Source organism: Chenopodium album, chromosome 13 (genome assembly GCF_948465745.1).
Source record: "Chenopodium album chromosome 13, dcCheAlbu1.1, whole genome shotgun sequence".
Taxonomy (NCBI): domain Eukaryota; kingdom Viridiplantae; phylum Streptophyta; class Magnoliopsida; order Caryophyllales; family Amaranthaceae; genus Chenopodium; species Chenopodium album.
In genome coordinates this window covers 23,889,928-23,912,286 of record NC_137846.1, presented here as the reverse complement: position 1 = coordinate 23,912,286, position 22,359 = coordinate 23,889,928, and the positions used below count along the sequence as shown (strand labels likewise).

General features: G+C 34.1%; 1 protein-coding gene and 1 long non-coding RNA gene across 2 annotated transcripts; both read right to left on the bottom strand.

Moving 5' to 3' along the window:
* Positions 1-1,810: 1,810 nt before the first annotated feature.
* Positions 1,811-7,907, bottom strand: LOC145574703 (calcium-dependent protein kinase 1-like). Its single transcript, XM_081632553.1, has 7 exons — positions 6,310-7,907; positions 5,825-5,968; positions 5,583-5,735; positions 4,349-4,464; positions 4,037-4,204; positions 3,180-3,404; positions 1,811-2,193 (listed from the first exon to the last, which is right to left on the bottom strand). Exons 1-7 carry the CDS (start codon positions 7,172-7,174, stop codon positions 2,068-2,070), a joined length of 1,797 nt encoding a protein of 598 aa, XP_081488679.1. The 5' UTR covers positions 7,175-7,907; the 3' UTR covers positions 1,811-2,067.
* Positions 7,908-9,987: 2,080 nt separating this feature from the next.
* LOC145576529 (uncharacterized) lies at positions 9,988-12,133 on the bottom strand. The gene is made up of 3 exons (XR_014098422.1): positions 11,911-12,133; positions 11,351-11,407; positions 9,988-10,270 (listed from the first exon to the last, which is right to left on the bottom strand). It is a non-coding gene; the product is annotated as an uncharacterized LOC145576529 (long non-coding RNA).
* Positions 12,134-22,359: the final 10,226 nt, after the last annotated feature.

The window sequence follows — 22,359 nt, the reverse complement described above, 5'->3', positions numbered from 1 at the left end:
CCTCATCCCAGCCCCGTCCCACCCGACCCACTTTGTACATGCCCCCATACCCTCGTTCATATTTAAAACTATAAAAATTAATTAATTTTATATTTTTTAAAAAATTGATAAAATATAATAGTAAGTATAATAAATCATAATAGATTTATAGTGCAATAAAGAAAAAACAATTGTGTAATATCTATACTTCCCTACCTTTTAAAAAGTTTGAGAAAACACTTATGATTAGTGTGAGGACAATTATATATATCCGTGTTTACCTATGTGCCTCTATTAATATGATGTTAATTGCCTCTAAGCGTTTTCCTTGTGTGATTTAGTGATTTAACTCTTATGAATAATGTTTGGTCAATTATACCCTATAAAATGTTTATTTACTTATTTGCCTCATTAACGTTAATTGTCTTTTTTTTCAAAACTCTTAAGAATAGTGTATGGACCTTTATACACTTCGAAATATTTGTTTATACATTTTTCCTCATCATGAGGCCAAGAACTAATAACACTTTGGGAATAGCTAGCTATGATGCTAGCTATGGTGCACGCATCACGCGCGTTAGCCATCCAATTACTATATTATCTACAGTATATATTAAAAGGCATTCTTAAATAAGTTTAGGTGCGACGTGACATCTTCCTCAATTAATCAAGTATTTCATTTTATATGCTTAAAAATATGGATTGGACAACATTTGAACTCAAGACCTTAAGTTTCAAAACTATATTATCTGTCACTAAGCTATACCTATTATATGTCATTTTATTAAAATTAAATATAATTAAGGATTTTAATCATGAAATTTATGTAGTAATCCGAGGCATCGCCCAAGGCCTAAAACCTAATTGTTATTATTATTATTATTAAAAAGTGTTTTTAAAACAGAATATGTGCCGCGTGTCACCTTTATCAAGCAGTATAAACATGACATGTCAGCAATATACGCCACATGTCACACCTTTAAACAATAAGATGACATGTCACCTCCACAACATGTATTATTTGAAAATTAAAAATGCGTATAGCAAGACTTGAACTTAAGAGCAACAGTATTAAGTTACAAGTCTTACCATATTAGCTACTCATTTATTGTGCTTTTCTATACAAAAAATATAGTTAACTTGGATTAGATAATTATTGGTTACAAATATTTTTTCAAGTAATGAAATCTCAAGATAATTATCAAAACAATCGAACATGATTAGCAAACTAAACAAGTACACTAGCATTCTAGGGCATTGCCTAGACTATACACTAGGTAATATGTAATACTGTTGTATTTTGGAACTTTGGAGGTGGGGTGAGGTGAGGTGAGGTGGGGAGGGGATGTTTTGGATTTGTACCAGCCGTACACGGAAGGGGGGTAGATGTTGGACTCATCGCGGAGACAAGGATGAAGATGAGAATGTTAGGCGGGGATGGGAATGGTGTAACATCCACTCCGAATATATGGTTTGATTATGTAAGCTAATTAGTAATAGTTAATGGTTATGTAAGCACTAAACAAACCTACTCACACATCTAATTATATTAACTAGTCATGCCACTTAAATCAGCAAATGCTTCATATATCTCCAATAACTACCACCATTCTCATTACATTTTTAAAATTCAAGAATAAACTAAGGTTTTACAGCAAATCCAAAGTTATGTTCTGTGAATGATATACCACATTGTCAAACTAATTTACTCGATCACTATATTTTAGTGGTAACGCGCGCCGACCAACAACTAGTATTTAAAAATATCAGTTAAGAATTGGTTGTTGGTTGTTGCTATAACAAAGAATTAAAATGCACAACACATTAATCATTACATTTGACTTTTTTCCATCAACCTGTATATACTCGAGTTAAAATCCATTTCTTGATTGCAAAATTCATCAAAAAAATTGGAATCACATCTGCTGCTTACACTAAGAGCCATGATTTGAGAGCATGCTCCGCTATACAACCTCTTTTTTAACATAACCATAAATTACTAGAGATTAAAGAGTTTACCAAGAGGGGAGAAAGTCGATACGAACAAAACTAGAACAAAAATTTTCCTCAAATCCCATGAGAATGCAACTATAGCTTTAGTGCTTCTCTCAATCCGAAGTTAAAGTTGCTCTCTTGGCCTTTCTTGCCTGGAGCTCCTTTTGGATTCCCGCTTTGCATCATTGCAACAAATTCATTATAGTCGATACGTCCATCCTGCAAGTTGAATTGATACAATGTTTCCTGTTAGTCATGATCGACCACTTTTCTGTGTATGGAGTCTTTTTACATAGTTCGGACATTCAATGTTATGACTGTCATGACATGAATGCCCAGCTTAGAAGTCAACACAATATTAGGCTAGACAGCCCAACTACATAAGTAGTTGAGTCACATGATGTTTTCAATGTCAAGAAAAGATGCAAATATTATTCCATCCTCAATTTGTAGGCAAGAATTCTTTAGTTCAAAACTGTTTAAGAGCAACCGTTTTCAATCACTAATTTGCAACAGCTATCTTGTTTGGGGTAAATTTAGCTCAGGGTTGATATGGGGTAGCCTTAATCCATGACACATCACTTAAGAAAATTTTGGTCCAAGAGAATTCAAGAATATGACACTTGACTTGCATCGGGATTCAGAGTGGTGCTAGATTTCAAAAAACAGTGCACCGAAATATTAGAACTACATAAAATGATCAACCTCTAATAAGTGGTACATCATATCAAGGCTCTTAAGTTCAGTTGCACATCCAGAAGTCCGGGTCATATCATGTAAAACCTAAAACATCTTCAAAGGGTTGGACCTTCAATTATCTTCTGGTTCATGTTGTATCACTTTTAATGAACAAAGGCCAAAACCTAAGGGTATGCTCCAATTTCCAACACAAAGTCAAGGATTCAAAGCCTGTCAGTTTATTGGATCACTCACCCATCCCCCACCCTACCTTCTAAAGGTGGGACGGAAAAACCGAAAAATGAATGCTAACTTGTGTTTTCCGCTCCCCTTCACAGGTGATAGCCTGATTGGTTTTTACAACTGCTATATAATGTAATATACGCTCACATATATGAGTTATATTATGCATTGACCTATTCAAGCTTAAAATTGTAGCATCAAGTGAAGTGACTTATAATACTATTATGCTTGACTTATCAGGTTTCTATATTGACATTGAAATTGTGAGAATACAAATTACTTACGTTGTCTTGATCAGCTTCTCTAATCATTTCTTCCAACCGTGCATCTTCCATTCCAAACTCCTCACAGGCCTGCTGGAGCTCATCTGCAGTAATATAACCACTTCCATCCTTATCAAAGTAATTAAACGCTGCAAATAGATTATCATGTTTTTCAATTTTGTTCAGATGTAATGTTGCGGCTATGAATTCTCCATAATCGATTGTTCCACTGTTATCAACATCAGCCTGCAATATAAGATTATAAAAAAATAACAAAAAAGGCATTAGAAACAGAAGCTGATGTTGTATATTTATACTGCATAGTACTAATATTATACAAGGCACATCTTTCCAAATATATTCATAAAATACTAATGAATGGTGGATTGCCAGAATTCATGTTTAGTGGCTTGTCCTTCTTAAATTACAGAATGCACACAATCCCAAAAGCATTGTCCCTAACAAAGGTGCAGACTACACCTAAGAAATGGCGTTTACTTCAAAGTAAAAGGGACGCATAAACCTTAGGAATCTTAACTTGCCACTAAGAATACACTTATAGAGCATGCTATAGCACAATTTAAAATACAACAGAACTCTTTAGGATTCTCAGGCAGAAAAATAACCTGTACCAAGTTCATTAGTAAGTCTATGCAACACAATGTTTGTGGGTTGTGAACCAGAAGCAACAGTCCCAACATATGCTAGAAGACTACTCAGATTATAACTGGATGCAGCCACATCAAGACAAACAAATAAAGAATATGAAGGCCAGGGCTATTGATTTCACCAATGGTTGCTAATAAAATGAAACCTCATTGGCTTCTATCATCCTTCATCAAGCTCAAGATGTTCATATTTTTCAAGTTATTACTTACAGCTTGCATAAGATCGTAAATTTCAGACTCCATAAGGTTTGCACCAGCCTTCTCAAGTCCGACCTTGAGTTCTTCGTAAGTGATTTGGCCACTATTATCTGTGTCTATCATTTTGAACATCTCTTTAAGGCCTGCGATTTCTTCTTCAGATAGGCAATCTGCAATCACCTGAAATATACAACACAAGTTGTAAATCATTTAAGCATCAAACAAAATCCAAGTGAGCTGTATACTTAGCTTTGCAAAAATAATTGCTTTCACTTCCGATAGTCTTCATCTTAGTAAATTTATTTTCCGCATTAGGAAACTTACTCTGAGAGCCATTTTCTTGAGTTTATTCATGGCCCTGAACTGCTTCAAACGACTCAAAACAGCAGAATCAAGAGGTTTGTCAGGTGCCACACCATCAACCTGCACCCAAGGATGACCTGAAAGGAATTTGTATTATACATAAGCAAGAAAAGTAACAAAATAAAAAGTCAACATCTCGAGAAAGTGGTTGGATACTTGATGAAATGAGGAACGGATAATCAGAGATCATACTAAGAAGTAAGAACCCATTCATAAAAATTGTGAGAGTGGTAGAAAAGTTATACAAGACATATTCTTTGTTACCGTATATTAAGAAAACAAAATTTGGAGGACTTTCAACCAATGTTATGTGGAGTAAGGTATGGGTATCAAATATAGGTATGTATCTGCAATCTCTGCAAGACAAGCTAAGAATGCGACTTCAAAATCGTTCATAACATCATTTGTAATATTCTTTGCTTTTATTCTTTAGCTACATGTATACAAATACTAAAGCTGAAAGTCTGAAACTCATAGTTGAAAGACCTATTCTTCCCAACCTTTGCACTTTATAAGTTACTTTAAATGTAGGAAAAAGAGAGAGAGATAAAGGGAGAGAGTTGCACACAAACACACACACATCTTGCAATGTGTACAGGCATACAACAAGGTTATTATATAAGTATAGGTTTAAGCTGCTGGTTCATGTAAAATGTTTGAGCCTTTGAGGCATACAACATGCATCTTCAGCCATATATATGTATTCATCATCTTATTCCCCCTCATGAATGAATAGCCATGTCTAAGATTGATTACTTAACACAAATTTGTACTCCCATCAAAATTTTGTCATAGTACCTTAATACAGGTATGCCAACTGGAATAGACATGGGCTAGGAGTCGGTCGAGTCAGACACCTAAAGATTACCTGCCTAGGTAATGTATAACAAAGAAGCTTTATGTCTCTTTTGCACCATGCTATGGGCATGGAAGCATGCAGCCTTTGAGTATCTTTTAGACCAAAAAATCCATAGTAGAACTACAGTACAACAGAGTGTAGACTGTCAAACTTATTAATACAGGCGGAACGGGACCAATGTATAGCTTAAAGATCCTAGATTGATAGTTATAATATGAAACCAATTTCTCTAGCTTATGATCCATCATGTTTAGCCCACATTGACAATACAAATCAGGGTATTTAAACTAGTCTAAAAAAAATTGATAATAAAATCAAACATTTGTAACAACTCACATAGAACCTCATGCGCAGTCAGTCGCTTTTTAGGATCACGAACAAGCATTCCTCTCACCAGATCTTTTGCTTCATCTGAGATACTAGGCCAAGGATCTGAGGTAAAGTCAAGATCTCCATGCAGAACTTGTTCAAATATCCCTTGCTCGGTTTCTGCACATTTAGTTCCTCAGTAGTTAAGTAAATTTTAGAGTTTGGACTCAAACAAAAGCTTCAGATCAGAACAAAATTGAGATTCTCACCTCCCCAGAAAGGAGGTACTCCACTAAGTAGGATGTAGATTATGACTCCAGCACTCCAAACATCTGCTTCTTGACCATAACGTTTCCGTAGTACTTCTGGTGCAACATAGTACGGGCTCCCAACCACATCAGTAAACTTATCACCTGGACAAAATTCATGTGAATTGTACAAACTTGTCAAAAAGATTCAAAGTGCTAGGAAACAACAAGCAAGATACTTATCAAGAACAAAAAGGAAAACGAGAGGCGTGTAGACTTGACCAAAGATTAAGGGTATGTTTGACCAACTATATTATCTTATTTTGTCTTATTTCAAGCAAAATAAATTATGCAGCATGATATCAAGCATGGAATAGAAAGATGACAGCTGAAATATTCACTGAAAAAAAGTAGTTTAAGATAAAAGGTTCCCTTTCTAAACAGGTACAGCTATATAATAACAAGTTTGATGCCAAATGATACAAAAGTGAAATACAAGAATATACCTGGCTTGAAAAATATTGATAGTCCAAAATCAATTGTTTTAAGGGGTGAATCCTCATCCTGACTTACAAAAAGAAAATTTTCTGGTTTCAGATCACGATGCATAACCCCCAAAGAGTGGCAAGTTTCCACAACACCAACTATAACCCGCGTAAGTTCAGCTGCCTGTCGTTCTGTATAATGCCCACGCTGAATGATCCTATCGAAAAGTTCACCTCCTTTGCAGAGTTCCATCACAAGATGAACTGCAACAGCATCCTCATAAGCCCCTTTAATTGCAATAACATTAGGGTGACCAGCAAGATGATGCATTATCTGAATTTCCCTCCTCACATCCTCCACATCCTCATCAGTCAGCAGCTTCCTTTTCGCTATCGATTTACAGGCAAACTCCTTTCCACTAGCCTTCTCTATACACATAAAAGTAGTTCCAAATTGCCCTTGTCCTAATTTCCTGCCCAAACTGTAAAATTCCTTAATATTCCCTGTTTTCTTTAGCAATACAGACTCCACTCGGAGTCCTGCACTGGGTGCTCTTTTAAACTGAGGGGGTTTCTTAGGTTTAGCTTGCTCTACTGGTTCAGCTTCTGCTTTTGGTATCACCATTGGTTCAACTTCTGGTTTCGATACCGGGGTTTGCTCGGTTTCTGGCTTTGGCATTGTGATCTGCCTAGGGGGTTCACTTTGAGTTGGCAAAGGCGGTTCACCTGCATTCGGGGCCGGAGATGGGGATGTTGGGTCATGCTGGCTTCCTCCATTGGAAACAGAAGCCGTATCATCCGGTGACCGGCTTCTCCACACTACAGCTGAAACTGTTTGCAGAAACCCATCCCTAGAAATAGAAGGTCCAACACAAGTATTACCCATCTATTTCTCCCCAAATTAACTTCTTTTTATTACACCCTCTATCTTTAACATCAAGATCCAATGCTACCAAACTTCTAATCTCATAAATTACGATCTAATTTCAAGATCACAAATCCAATCAACCCCACAAAGTCAAACCCTTAAAATCCAACTCAAATCAACAACTAAACTTAATTGATCTAAAATCAACAAAACAATGACACCCAACTAAATTTAAATTACAGAAGCTTCCATTTGCTTAAAAAATTTGCTTAAACAAAACAATGGCTCAAACCCCATATACAAAAATAGCACAAAAAACTATAAAGATCAAAACTTTAAACCAATTTATACCACCAAAATTGGAATTTAAGTCAAGCACGCTCAAACCTTACAAACTGAAACTCCTCTGCTAAGTGCTTATTAAACAAATACCCAGAAAATGTCATATATCAAAGACAAGATCAAGTAAAAATAAGCAAGTAGTTTTACCAAATAACACTCTTGAAGATCAAATCAACCAATGCAGTCAAAGTGGTAGAAAAGACCCAGTTGAGAAATGCAATAAATAAACTCCTCTAAATGGGTAATTGGGTATGAGAAAACGGGTAAATGGGTATGAAAAAACGGAAGAAAAGCATTGAAATTTGCTAAAAAATTGAATTGGGAAAATGAGGTTGAGTTGTGGTGGACAATGTTTACCAAGTCAAGAAGTTTTTTGATTTATATATGGCGAGATTTTGGGGGGGGATTTGTCTGCTGTGGGGTCGAATTTGGAGCTTTTTAATCTTTGTTTCTGGCACTACTTTTACGCGTATTTAGATTTGGACAGACAATTAATCAATTGTGTATGCGAGAAAAGTTTGGCTTTTTTTTTTTTAATTTTCTTTTTACAACTTTATCTACTTTTTTAGAAAAATTAAGGGGGTGTTTGGTTCGCAGAGTGATATAGATTTGGAATCAGGAATAGGGTTAAGATGGTATCGGGTTGGAACTTGATACTTAATACCATGTGTTTGGTTCAATTCTGGAATGAAATATCATCTCCTTAATTTCATATATTTGATACCTAAGGGAATGGAATGAGTCAAAGTCACATTTCCCCCAAGGTTTCTAAACCCCATACCTCATGAGTTTGAGGTATGGGTTTAAAAATCATATTTTTGACAACCAAACATGTAGTATGGGTTTTGGTCATTCTAAACTCATACCTAATACCTATAATCCGCGAACCAAACGCCCCTAAAAGGATGGAAAAAAAGGTTTTAATTTAATTTGTCGTTCTATATTGATTGTATTTTAGAGCAAGTTTAGCCGAAAGTCTTAAGACTTGGAATGACATCATCATCTTGAGTCTTAATACTTATGTTTAAGACTTCCCCCATTTTTCTTCTTAAATCTCAAGCAAGTCTCAAGTTGAGTCTTAAAATTCCAATACTCAACGTAAGACTCGAGTTTGGGACCCACCTCAACCTTGTTTGTAATATCCTTTTTTTTTTACACTTTTCTACGTATAAAGAGATAAAAAAAAAATAATATGTCATATATTTGAGTGTTAGGGCTAAAATGATAAATTTGGACAAGTCTTAGAAAGTTTTAACAAGAATTTGATGACATCATTTTTAATGGGACCACAACAAATGATGTCACATCCAAGTCTTAAGACTTGGGGCTAAACTTGCTCTTACAACACGCAATTTCCCTTTGTGCGTTGATTTAGAAACTAATTTCCTAAATACCGTTCACTAGAGATGTACAAAAACTGGCCCGGACCTGAAAACTGTCCTGAACCTGACCTGTTTGGAACGGAATGGAACCAGACCAGTGAAGTCAGGTCCAGTCCCAATCCTTAAAAATCCATGATTTCGGATTTGAGGTCCAATGCAAGTAAAACCCGGAATTTTCATGTCCGAACCTGAAACCGATAAAGCTACCTTTTTTTAATTTAATAAGTCTAAATAGGTCTAAACAGGTCCATAAACAGGTCCAAACAAGTCCATAACAGGTTCAACACATGTCCATAACATGTCCAAACAGGTCTAAACAACAAGTTTATAAACAAGTCCAACAGTTTATTTATTTAAAAAAAAACGAAAAAAATCAATAATCAGGTCTATTTAGGTCCAAACCCGAACCATACCTAATTTTTCAGGTGAGGGCCAAAACCGGACCTGTTGATTCGGGTCCGGTCTCCGGTCCTTAAAAATCAATGATTCAGGTCCCGTCCGGTTTAGGACAGGTGTACAACCCTATCGTCCACGTAGGATCAATGTTGGGTGTATTTTTTTTTTATTTGGTTCATCTTAAAACCGCTAATGGCAATAGTAGTTATAGCTTTACAACCGCTATAGTTATTAGCGGTTTTAGAAAAGAAACCGTCTTTTACTATTAACAAGTCTCTTTTCCTCCTTTCTTTTTTTTTTAAAGTAAGGAGGCAAAGAGACCTGTTAATAAAAAGGCTGTATCTTTTATGAAACCAAGCCTTAGCAAAAAGCAAGAAAGAGAGCGCCCACAATAGTATTTTTAAGTTCAAAGAAACCTGATTTCAGTAATAACAGGTCTCTTTACTTTTTTTTTTTTAAAAAAAAATACAAAACCGCTAATGTTGCTAGCGGTTTTAACATAAAACCATTAACAAGCCAAACCAAACAACAATCCAACATGGACGGTACTTTAGAAATTTGTTTTTAAATGAGTGCATGTAACACCCTAGAAATTTCTTTCCTTTAAAGTACATGTTTTGCTCTTTTTAAAACTCAAAATAGGAAAATCTAAGATATTACTGCCACCGTGAAAACGGCTAAGGCAATTATCAAAGACATACAGCAGAAGACTACCTTTAAAAGCATTCAAAACAAGTCAACTATAAAGTCAACCAAAACGAAAGTAAAGTCAAACCAAAGTCAAACAAAGTCAACTTACAACTTGGAACCATTGTAGGCCCTTATTAAAACCAAACAAACTTAAAAACCTTTGCGTTAGTCTCACAAGCATAATATAATATAATAAATAAAGCAATAAATCACATCATAGTCTTATGCAAACTAAACATAATTCGCTCATGCCCCATCATGAATATGCTTCATCACCTGAAAAGCTCCTCTCTACTTGTCCCCACTACTCGCCATTAGAAATGGGTCGTCGTAGGGCCAAAGTACAGACAAGGCCAAACAAACATACAAACACACAATCAGCAATGTTGAGTACATAAGCGTAAATAAAACACACTAACATGCTTTCACCCTATCATCACACAACTTACCTTGCTGCACCTGATTACAAGCATACATCATACAACATGACTCTATAAATAAATAACTAAATAATTTATTTAGCTTGATTAAAGAGGTACTAATACGGGAGCTAACCATGCCAGTATAAAAGAACCACTCATAAGTGGCGGAATTCCTGCGCATAATAAAATAGAAAGTACAGCGTCCTGTACCCCCAATAGAAGTTATGGTCAAATATAAAGTCGCATAACTCCCCCCATATGTTCATACTCAGGGTGTATACATTCCAAGAGTTTTGGTACGTAATCTCTTTCACTTTACGTTACTTACATATTATTAGACTTGGTGATGACTCTCAACCATAATCATTCAATCATAATAATTATTCAAACAATCAAACATACCAATTTAATTCTTGAATAATTAGTGACCACATAATATTTAATGTTGAAACCTTTTTAAATCTACCTCGGTGTCAAATACACCTTAAACGCATAATGCGCTACAAATCCTATACCCCGGTGTTGAAAATACCCTAAGTGCACTAAGGCACCAAAAATATAATCTATTCCTCGTGTACAAAGACACTTAAATAGCTCCTTCCTCATGCTTATAGCATCAATAAAAATTATATGAACCATAATAAAATCCCTTTTTAATATTCCAAACCAAATTAAACATTTAGTTTAATTAAATAAACCTTTAAACATGCCAATAATAAAAATATGGTTCAATGACAATATTTCAATCTCATCAATTCCAATAAATAATTTATTTCAACCAATCATGCTTCACAAATATTTCACCAAAAACATTCTCAATTCAATCAATCCAATTCAAATCACCAATCTCATTTCAAATAAACCATTCCAACCAATTCCTAGCATGACACTAACTTGGATCAATTAAATTAATCCTAGCATGTTTCTACACGCTTAATAAATTTCTGAGTACGCATACGTACCTCAATTAAGCCCTTAAAGTAGCCGATTATACTACAACAATTCCCGAATCAAGTCTCCTACATAAAGGGACAATAATAATACTACATTAATTACCCTTGTATACACAATTTTCAACAACTTAAATTCACTTTAAACAACTTAAAATAATCTGAAAATTATAGTAAAACCCTTAATTAAACTCCTCTTTAATGGGTAATTAAACCCTTTTCATAAAACCATCAAAAGTAGCACTTGGGCAAAATTCCAGCATTATAATTTAATTAAAAACCCTTCAAAAACTTCATCTAACATCACTTTTATGCTTAATTAAGTCATAGAATCACTAGATATATAAAAGCCCCAATTCAATTTATGTAGGAACCCTAAAAATCAAGTTTTTAATAAATTAAAAACTCTAACTTTTAATCATATCAAAATCTGAAAATAAAATTAAAACTATTAAAACATGATTTTAATACTACTCAAACATACTTTAAACAATGAAAACCAAAACCCATACATATAATTGTCAAGATAATTAAAAATTAAGGAGAAGATAGAGAGAGAATGAAAGTGGTACGGTGGTGGCAAGCTGGTCGCGCAGGGTGGTCGCCGGCCGTCGGTGGTCCAGCGTCGGCGGCGAACTCCGGTGGGTGGGGCCGTGAGGAAGAAAGCCCCCAACTCCCCTTGTGTGAATCCCATGTGAAACAAGGGGAACCAAAAAAGAAAAAAAAATGAGAAAGAAAGAAGAAAAAGAAAAGAAGGAAAAAGGGGAAAAGAAAAGAAATAACTTACTTGGACCATTTGACTTTTGTGTGGGGAAAATTTTGTTGATTGAAGAGGTATTTATAGAGTAGGGTAGATTTGAGCTATTTGGGCCTCATAAGGGATAGCAAGAGGGAGAAATAATTGGCCTAAATAAAAGAGTGATTGGGCTTGTTGTAGACATAAATTGATTGTAATTTGGTAGAGTAATCATATTTGAAACTCATTATTTTAAACCCATATTTATGATTATTAGGCCCAAATATAAATTCTTTTTTTATTTATAATCCAATAATTAAAATAGTTATTTGACCTAAAATATATTTTATAATTAAATAAATAAAATATAAAATACATTAAAAATACGAGGTATTACAGTGCATAATGGATTTGTTTTTGTTTCAACATTACTGAGAAAAATCGCCTTTTTATTTTACAAACTGAATTGATTGTATTTAAAAATACTACTCCGTAGTAATAGCAATAATACAAACTTTTGGTTGTACATGTTATGTTTTGGAGTTTTAGTAGAGAACTCCAAATAAGTTGTGCTTTACAAGAGTTAATTTCTCCTTTGTCAAAATTTTTTTCAAGGCTCTCCAAATTAAGGCAATTCCTTGATTTAGGCTCAATTAATCAAATTACATTGGGCTTAATTGGAGGATTTAAATACTAGCCATTTTTTTTACTAATTGGTGACTAGATTTTTTGTATTTGGTTTACTCTCACAACTATATAAATCGTCCTCCTTCATCCTTGAAACACGAAAAAAAATTGAGATAATTATTTTCTCACAAAAATGATTATTCACTACCACTATTCTCTTGAGCGTTGTTCGAAGGTGTTCTCAATCTAACTCTTTGTCGTACACTAAAGAGTTGAAGTCGTGTATAGTCTAGGGCTGAGCAAAACTACCCGAAAAATCAAGAACCCAAAAACCCGATTCGTAACCGTTCGGAAATTAGGGTACCCGATTCAATAACCATATCAGTTCGGGTACCCGTTCCGATAATTTGTTATCGGGTATGGTTATTGGGAATCATTTTAAAATTAATGGTTATTCGATCCGATCCGATAAGCAATTTTTTGTTTTTTTTTCCTGCTTAAATCTGTTTTTTCAAAATCTTAACTCTTACTTTACTTCATAATCACTTTATAATATCAATGATTAATAATATCATTAATAATTTGGTCAAGATCATGTGGTATTGTTGTTAATTAGTGTTAAATGATATCATAATAACTACATATTAAGTTTAATTATTATTATAGGATAACTATTGGGTACCCGATAACCGATCCGAAAATCCAGGTACACAAAGTCCGGGTACCCGAACTTATTGGTTTGGTTTATAGATATCACTTTTCGTGGTATTGGTTATTGGGTACCCGAACCGTTAATACTAATGGTACGGGTTCCCGTCCTATGCTCACCCTTAGTGTATACCTAAAGGTCAATTTCTATGAGTCTGTGTGTACAGTACGGGGCAAATTCGACTTCAGGGCAGTGATGCTATGTCATGCCACAACATTAAATCAGATAAGTTTGTTATAATTTTATTGATATTAGTCATATTTCCAACATTATGTGCATAATAATTGTAAGAATAAGTAGGATAAGTTTGAGCTTAGAAGGGCTGAAGCGGTTTTTCTAGGATATTCTCCACATAGCAAAGTATACAAGGACTTCAATAAGATAACCTTGTATGTTGAGGAGAGCACCCATGTTGTATTTGATGAATTTAACATGTGTCGTGAGCACTTGTAGATAGATGATGATGAGGAGCTTGGATTACTAAGATTCACTTGAGCAACAAGCAACTGTTTCCAATGAGGTAGGCCCCGTTCTTTAAAGCTGCTCAACTCTGCTTTGCTCTTCTCTGCTCAAAAGAAATCTGCTCTGCTCTGCTCTATTTTAAAATAATAATTAATCATAACAATAATAATAATTAATATTCAATAATAATAATTAATATTTTATTGATGATAAAATTTTTTATTTTAAATAATTATAATAATTATTAATGTAAAAAATTATTATAATAATTATTAATATTAATAATAATTAGTATTTAATATTCATAATAATAATGAATAATAATAATTATCAATAATAATAATTAATAATTCAAAATATTTAGAATTAATATTTAATAATATTATTAATTAATAATTTCTAATAATTATAACAATTGTTTTAAAAAAAAATAATAATAACAAATAATAACAATTTCTACTATTTACCGAGAATAATAATAACAAATAATATTTTTTTAGGGAACAATAATAATTAATATTTTTTTTTTGAAAAGCAATACTTAATATTTATTAATAATACTAAATACATAATTTTATTTAATAATAATGACCAATGATATAAAAAGAATAAAAAAGCTGCAAAAAAATTATGTGCTTTAAAATATATGATTACAACGAAGATCAAAGCGACAATGAAGATAATAACAACGAAGATCAAAGCAACAATGAAGATGATGAAAATGACGATCATATGGAAGTAGATGGTTAATTCACCATGATGTTAAACTCTTATCTAATTATGTTCCTATTTTGATATGTGGTTGTTATAATTTGAAGATGTTAAACTATTGTCTTTTATCTTTCTACTATTAACATACGTTAAATATGGTACACATTTATTTATGTTTTCACTCACCTAAATCAATGGTATATGCACTTAATAATAATAATAATAATAATAATAATAATAATAATAATAATAATAATAATAATTGATTTAATTGTTTTTATTATTGCTTAAAATTGATTTAATTGTTTTGGGTTTTATTTTATTATTTGAAATTAGTTTATTTAGCATCAAAATCATGTTTTGATGATTTAAAAATATAATTTCAGATTATAATTGTTTTATAAATTTTCAGATTTTATAATTTTAAAACCTAGGGTTTTAATTTATTTAAATTGGGATTTTAGGGTTTTTATGATCAATTAATTTGGGGCTTTGTCTCTATTGAATTTCTATTAATTAATTAAACATAAAAGCATTTTTTTAAAGAAGTTTTAATGAATTTTAAATCAAGTTATATTGCAGGAAATTTGCTTGGGTATTAATTTTTTATTCTTGGTTGTTTTCTAGGAAGTGATTATTCCCTATGAGACGTTTAAGTGATTAAAAGTGACACAAAAAATTGTTTATACGAGGTACGTACATGTCTACTTTGTTGTAAGTAGTATCATGTTTAGGTACGTACCAAAAAGGAAAGAACTTAGTTTCATGTTTAAAGAACACTTGGATATATGGAAATTGTTTGGTTAAACATTGAATTAATTCATGTGCTTATGTTTATGAGACATGTTTTGGTGAATTGATTATGTTTGTATGGAATTATGGATGCAAACATGTTGAATTATATTTGATTAAATGTTTGTATGGAATATTGATACAAGCGTATTTTATTGGATTGGTTGGATAACCACATTTGGATTATTGAAGGATTGAAATTGAATGGTTTAAGTGGAATGAATTTACTAATTATTCCATGAGGTTATTATTATTTTATTTATTACTCAAGCATGACTTGTTAGTATGTTGAGTAAAAGAGGTTTAAGCCGAAATGGCTAGGTGGGTTGGCTATGTTCAACAATTTTGGATATTTTGGAATTTAATGGAGTTAAAAGTCAATTTGTGATGTGATCATCGTAGTCCTAAATAAGATTAAAAGTGAATTGTATATATGATTGTTATGTATGGTCTACTTGAATGAGTTGGCTATTAATTAAACTTGTAATCACGTAAAGTGAAACATGGATGAGCAATAAACTCTGAAAAGCGTGCACTTCTAGAGTATTGACAATTATGGGTTGGGGTACACGGTGGTAGCCCCTGGCTTTCCGAGGCTTGTTTGATCAACATGTCCTCTTTTCTTTTGGTATTTACATTTTTATTTTATAATGAAAGTTAGATGGGATCCTAGACTAACTTTGTGAGAATGTAGTCGCGCCCATTCTTGCATCGCGCTACAATTTTTATTTTAAATGGTCATTTGGGACCAAAATGATTTGGTGGGTTGGACAACCTCGTCTATTGCTTACTCCAAATTAAATTAATTAAATTAAATTAAATATAAAGAGTCAAGTGTTATGAATTGGTTAGTGAGTATATTGGGTTGGTCAAACTATTTTGGTGTGGAGTCTTGTTTAATGAATTTATGTTGAATGTTATTTACTTAAACTAGTTGATCATGTTAGGTTTGGTGCGTGGTAGCTTGTATGTACTCAGCTTTGCTGATTGCGTGCTTTTGTGTGTGTTTTCTTTTGGTCATGCCCTTCACCTTTCAATGACCCTGTGATGATCCAATTATTACACTTGTATTATTGGGGAGCAGTATTGCACAGGTTAGCTTGATGATGTGGAGTTCAGGGATTTGACAAACACATTATTAAGGGATTGATGTGATTGAGAGTATTTGTTCTTTGTGTTGAACTTATTTATGTTTTGTTATTCGTTCATGCTTTGGATTTTAAAAATATTAGTTTGGGTTTTAAATAAGAGCCTTTATGGTTCCAGTTTGTAAGGTTTGACTTATTGGTTTTCATTACTTTATTATTTTATGATTTAAGTTGGATTTTCCGCTGTAATACTTTGATAAAGCCTTAACATTTTAACACGTGGCGGTAACATGCCATGGTTCTCCTCTCACTACTAGAAAAAGGTCTATTTATGACCAAAGTTCACGACCATACGCATTTTTCGTCACAATTAATCAGTATCAACGTCCAGTTTATTAAGTGGTCGCGAATAGTATAGTTATTTACGACCAGATAGAAATCTCGTTGGACTTTGTCAAAATACTCGTCGCCAAAAATACCAAAATTTTGCCAAAAGTAAGGTGGGATTCTTCCCGGGTTTGCAATAACAATTACGACCATATCAAATTAAAGTACAACTAGTTAGTGGTTGTGTTTGTTTAAAAAAGAAAATTTTGATGTTTACCACCTCCAAAAAACGACTTATTTGCTTTTACCACCTACATAAAAAAAGTTTCATTTTACCACCACATAAAAAAAAGAAAGTTGGCTTTTACCACCAATCACCTCCAACTAACGGATTCCGTCCATAAATCTGTTAGTGGGGCCTACCATGTCCACGTGTCACCAAATAACCAAGCCTATAGCGACGACTAACGACCATACGCGTTTCTTGTCGTAAAAGCCCTTTTTCGACCAGATTAAGCTCATTTGCAACTGGAAAACTCGTTGTAGATGAGCTATTTTCTAGTAGTGTCTATTTTATTTAAATTAAGTGGTTTGGAAAAGGGAGAATTATTGGGGTGTTACATAAATTGCTTCCAATGTTGATGTTTATTCCATTGTTATTGTAGATCACCATATTGCATGTTAAAGGGAATATGTAATTGAATATAATGCTTAATAAGATAATTTGGACAACCGGTTTAGGTTCCTTTTTAATCTTGTTGTATAATCAAGTGATCACAAATATTATAGAATTATAGGTGCATTAATATTCAACCAATTTAGCCTAATTTAGTTGGGAAATTCTCAATGGTGACCCCCAACTTTTGCTACGCACCAATGGTAATCCTCTTGAAAATTAATTATACAAAATGACCTTTTTAAAGAATTTTATCTCAAATATGACATTAATGTGTGTTTTATTATTTAAAAAATTAAACTATAGTTGGATTTTTTTTTTTAAAAAAAAAAAAAAACTATAGTTGGATTTTTATTTTATTTTTTTTAAAAAGAAAAACCAAATAAAAAAAACCAACCAGGCACCTTCACACAGCCGTCGCCACCTCCTTCACCGTCAACCAGCCGGCGCCGCCCCCTTCACCATCAACCAGCCGACGATACTAGCCGCCGCAACCTTCACCTTCAACCAACGTCACCACCACCTCTACCCTCATTCTTACCCCAAACCGAAACCCCCACCAAACCAAGACCCGACACCTCGTTTAGATCTAGAACCAGACCATCACTCCCCCTCCCACCGTAATCCATAACCCTCCCTTTTTATCTCCTCTAAGTCTCCTCTCCGCCAACAACAAACTGAAACAACCCCACCTACCCAAATCTAAAAGTGATTTCGGTTCAGGTGGGGGTTACTGGGTTTGGGTTTCGGGCGAGGGTGGTTTTAGTTTAGCTAGTGGCGGGTGAGGGGGAGGGGGAGGGGAAGGGTGCGGAAACTGGTCGGGGTTTGGGGCGTTCAATGGTATAAAGTGGTCATGGGGTTTGGGTTCAATGATCAGGGGGTTTGGGTTCGACGTTTTGGGGGTCTGGGGTGGTCATCGTTTTGATCTCGGCATTCTAGAGGTGGTCAGGCAGTACGTCGCAAGTAGTGAAAGGGAAGGAGGATAGGGTGGCTGGTTGGTGGAGATGGTGGTGTGGGTGGATGGGTTAGTGGTTGTTATTTTTTAAAAGTATTATTTTTTTTAGAAAAATTAACCATAGTTAATTTTAATTAACTATTTAATGAAATAATGTTATTAGGAGGATAAAATTCTTAACTAAGGTTATTTTGTATAATAAAAAAAAGGGAGGTCACCATTGGTGTGTTGCAGAAGTTGGAGGTCACCATTTAGAATTTCCTAATTTAGTTTGGAGCAAATTATATCTTTGTTTTTATGCTTTTGAGATCGTAGGAAATACTTTTCACAATAAGAATCAAGTAGAGGCCAATACGGGAGAATGTGACTCCATGACTCACTTTGTACCATCATCCCCGATCCTCCTTTCGTGGTTCTGAACCATATGGAGTTAGTAATCTCATGGATTATGAATGGGGTGTAACCTTCCCGGGTTAATCGTTGTTGCCTATGGTTGTCCCTTATTAGTGGTTGCCTTAAATGATCCGTGAATGGTTTACAAGTTCCTTAAAAACATTTTGGCGGCTCCCCACTTTCCTTGTCCCTAATCGTATGTCAACTTCTGCTCATATGAGTACCAAACATATTCACAACATGCTTAAGTAGGCGCGCTTCAAACGACGCTTACAGGTACCAGGTTCACTCAATGGTCCACAAAATACTGATGGTGGAGAACTTGGACACAATGAAGAAGATCCTCAGCATGAAGATAACTAAGAGGACAGTTGATAATTAGGCAACACTCGCATGGGGAACCAATGCTCGACAGGTAGTAACCCTAATGAGAATCTGGTAATTAATTAATTCAGGGGGAACATCTCAACAAGATGGTACATCTGTACAAAACCAACTCGATGGTGCAAGCGTATCAAGCATGCAAACTGGTTTTAATAATGAAAGAAATCACAAATTGATCCTAAAAGTAGTACATTCAAATAGAATTCTTTTGATCACCCTACTGGACAAATCATAAATATGTTTCTTTATTACTGATATCATGTAAAGCGGCACAAACTATCAGGTAGTTTATGATATCATACACATATTTTATGATAAACTACCTGATACCTGATATCATACACATATTTCATTCATAAACTATCTGATATTAGTAAACTACCTGATATCACTAAGACTCTTCTAGTTTGTACCCCTTTACTGATATCATAAAAAATTATTTTCGGTAAGGTACCAGGTTCATCGTTTTAGGTTGCAACATATGTGTTGCATCAGGTAAGTACTTTCGAATTTAGCTCACATGAAACACATGCATTGTGAACCTTTTCTAGCTCATTGAACAAATCCAACTTGTATGCCACTTTTCCAACCTTCTGAATAATCTCATATGGCTCTAATAACATTTTGTAACACTCCTAATCTCCATCTATAGAAATACTAGTATAATTCATATAATTATACCGTAAAGATATACTTAGGTATATTACCGCCACGTGATAACGTAAGGCTTCTTTAAAACTCAACTCAACTATAACTTACAGCGGAAAACAACTCTTTCTTTATTAATACTAAATAATAAAACATAATTGTTATGAGTACCAAAAAAAAGCTGAAATCTAAAACACCATTTCTAAACTAGGTGAAGTAATCCCCACTCCTTGAGACACCCATATGGCATTTAAGACTCCACCCAAAAAATCATCACTACTCACTACTTCATTTGAGTTTCCGGTAATATAATTTCATCGCTATTTGTTTCACATATTACTCCAGTGGTTGTGGAGCTTATGACAATCAAAAGAATTACCACCATCGGCGACGCCCGAAAAAGATGAGGAGGGAGATCTAGTATATATACTTCACGCGCGCAGACCACTACATCACCACAAAATGATGCCACCAATAATACCGCCACATCTACTAGCCGACACCTTTATAACACAACGAACAATGTTAGAGGCAGGTTGGTATTTTGTTTTTCCTAAATTCCCAATTCCACTTTCGATTCTTTGAATTGTAATTTATGTATGGAAAATTTGAATTTTGGTACCTCAAAAATGATCCTAATTGAATTTTCACACCTATTTAAATTTTTTTTTTTTTTTTTATTTTGGTACCCATCAAAGTGTAAAATTATAAGTTTTGGTACCTCCATCCATGTTTCGTTAAGTTTTCCATTACTGGGGTCCTGCTACCTTCTAGTCACCCTTAGCCCCTCTCTCCTCCTCCCTATGCAACTGCGACAACCCTGAGAACAACCGCCTCCTCCCAGCCACCCTTAGCCCCCCTCCCCACTTTCTGTGCGGTTGCCGGCAACCCCAAGAACAACCTTCCAGCCACCAAAACACCAATTACCAGGTGCGCAACCCACCACTACAGCAGCTTGCTGCTACGACCAGGATGAAGCCCAGCCATGGTAGCCTGCCGCCGCGGCCAAGGACGCATTCGTCGAACACACTCCATCCGCCGCCACCACCACTCGAAACTCCTTAATTCACCTCCCCCACTCTCGAAAAACCCCAAACACTCATCCTCCACCATCGAAAACCCTAGTCTCTAGGGTTTTAGGGTGGAGGAAGGAGTGATTCGGGGTTTATGGGAGGGAGGAAAGGGTTTTTTCGGTGGTTTATGTGGTTGCGCTAAGGTTTCGAGGAAGGGGGAAACAGGGGTTATGGCTGTGATTGGAGGAGGGAAAAAGAGGGGGTGGGGTGTCCGGCGCCTGCGTCCGGGGAATTTGGCCACTAGCAGCCGGAAGCCGGCACGGGTAGGGGGAAGGGTGGCTGACAGGGAGGGGGGAGGGGTGGTAGTGGCTGGTGGTTTTTTTATTTTTTTATTTTTTAAGTTTTTTATTTTCTTTTTAAATTTTTTCTCTTATTTTTAATAAATTAAATTATTAAATAATTAGATAATGGGCCCCACTAACGGAAAACTTAATGGAACATGGATGGAGGTACCAAAACTTATAATTTTACATTTTATACCACAATAAAAAAAAAGTTTTAAACGGGTGCTAAAATTCAATTAGGGTCATTTTTGAGGTATCAAAATTCAAAATTTCCTTTATTTATTTACATTTTCTTAATTTCAAATTGTCTTTTGAAATTAAACTATATTTGGTTCATTATTGTTTTACATTATTTGATGTAGGACCAATGAAATATTTGATGGTTTGTCGTTTGAGAAACCGATTTCACTCCTTCGTTTTTAATTATTGTGAAAAAATTGTCCTTATGATTAAACATAAACTAAATTAAGAAATGCCGTCAAACACACAAAAAAAAAAACAAAAAAAAACAAATTTAAAGAAATACTTCTGCTGTTTCTTTATAGTTGCAACACTTCTTTAAAATGAAAATGTCACAATATTTGCAACACACTATTAAAAGAAAGCTTTTATGATGAAAATTGTACTATTACCTTTATTTAAAGCTTATGTCCCACGCGATTACACTTCTAATAACCTCTTAATTTTAAATGTAATATATAATGTGAGATCCACTTTTCTTAAATACAATGATAAAGTGTGGGTTGCAACTATACAGAATTGGAGGAATTAAGTATTAACAATTTATTATATATTGGGTATATGTAGTGTGAAAAAGATATTTATTGTCCTACAATGGATAGGGTGCAATAGTTAAGAAACCTCCTTTAAAGGTCAATTAATGTTTAATATTTAAGAAATAGATAAATTGTGTAAACTTATGTGTTAAAAATTAAAATAAAGTCAAAGAAAATCCCCTAATAACTATCAATTATTCAATCCGAAAGACTTCTTAATAACTTTTACAAGATGCACGGTTTTTTTATATATAAATCTCAAGAAAAGACATTTTTCTTAGTTAAACTATAAGTTTTTTTAATTATTTTATTTCGATCCTTTTACTATTTAATATTTTCAGGAAAAAAAAATCACATAATGATTTAATTAGACCGCTATT

What these genes read in the sequence shown, in the direction of transcription:
- LOC145574703 (XM_081632553.1), bottom strand. Translation starts at nt 7,174, where the DNA reads ATGGGTAATACTTGTGTTGGACCTTCTATTTCTAGGGATGGGTTTCTG. An exon ending in AGTACCTCCTTTCTGGGGAG is followed by an intron (nt 5,736 to 5,824) that starts GTGAGAATCTCA and finishes CTAAATGTGCAG; the next exon opens with AAACCGAGCAAGGGATATTT. An exon ending in TTTACGATCTTATGCAAGCT is followed by an intron (nt 3,405 to 4,036) that starts GTAAGTAATAAC and finishes CTTATATTGCAG; the next exon opens with GCTGATGTTGATAACAGTGG.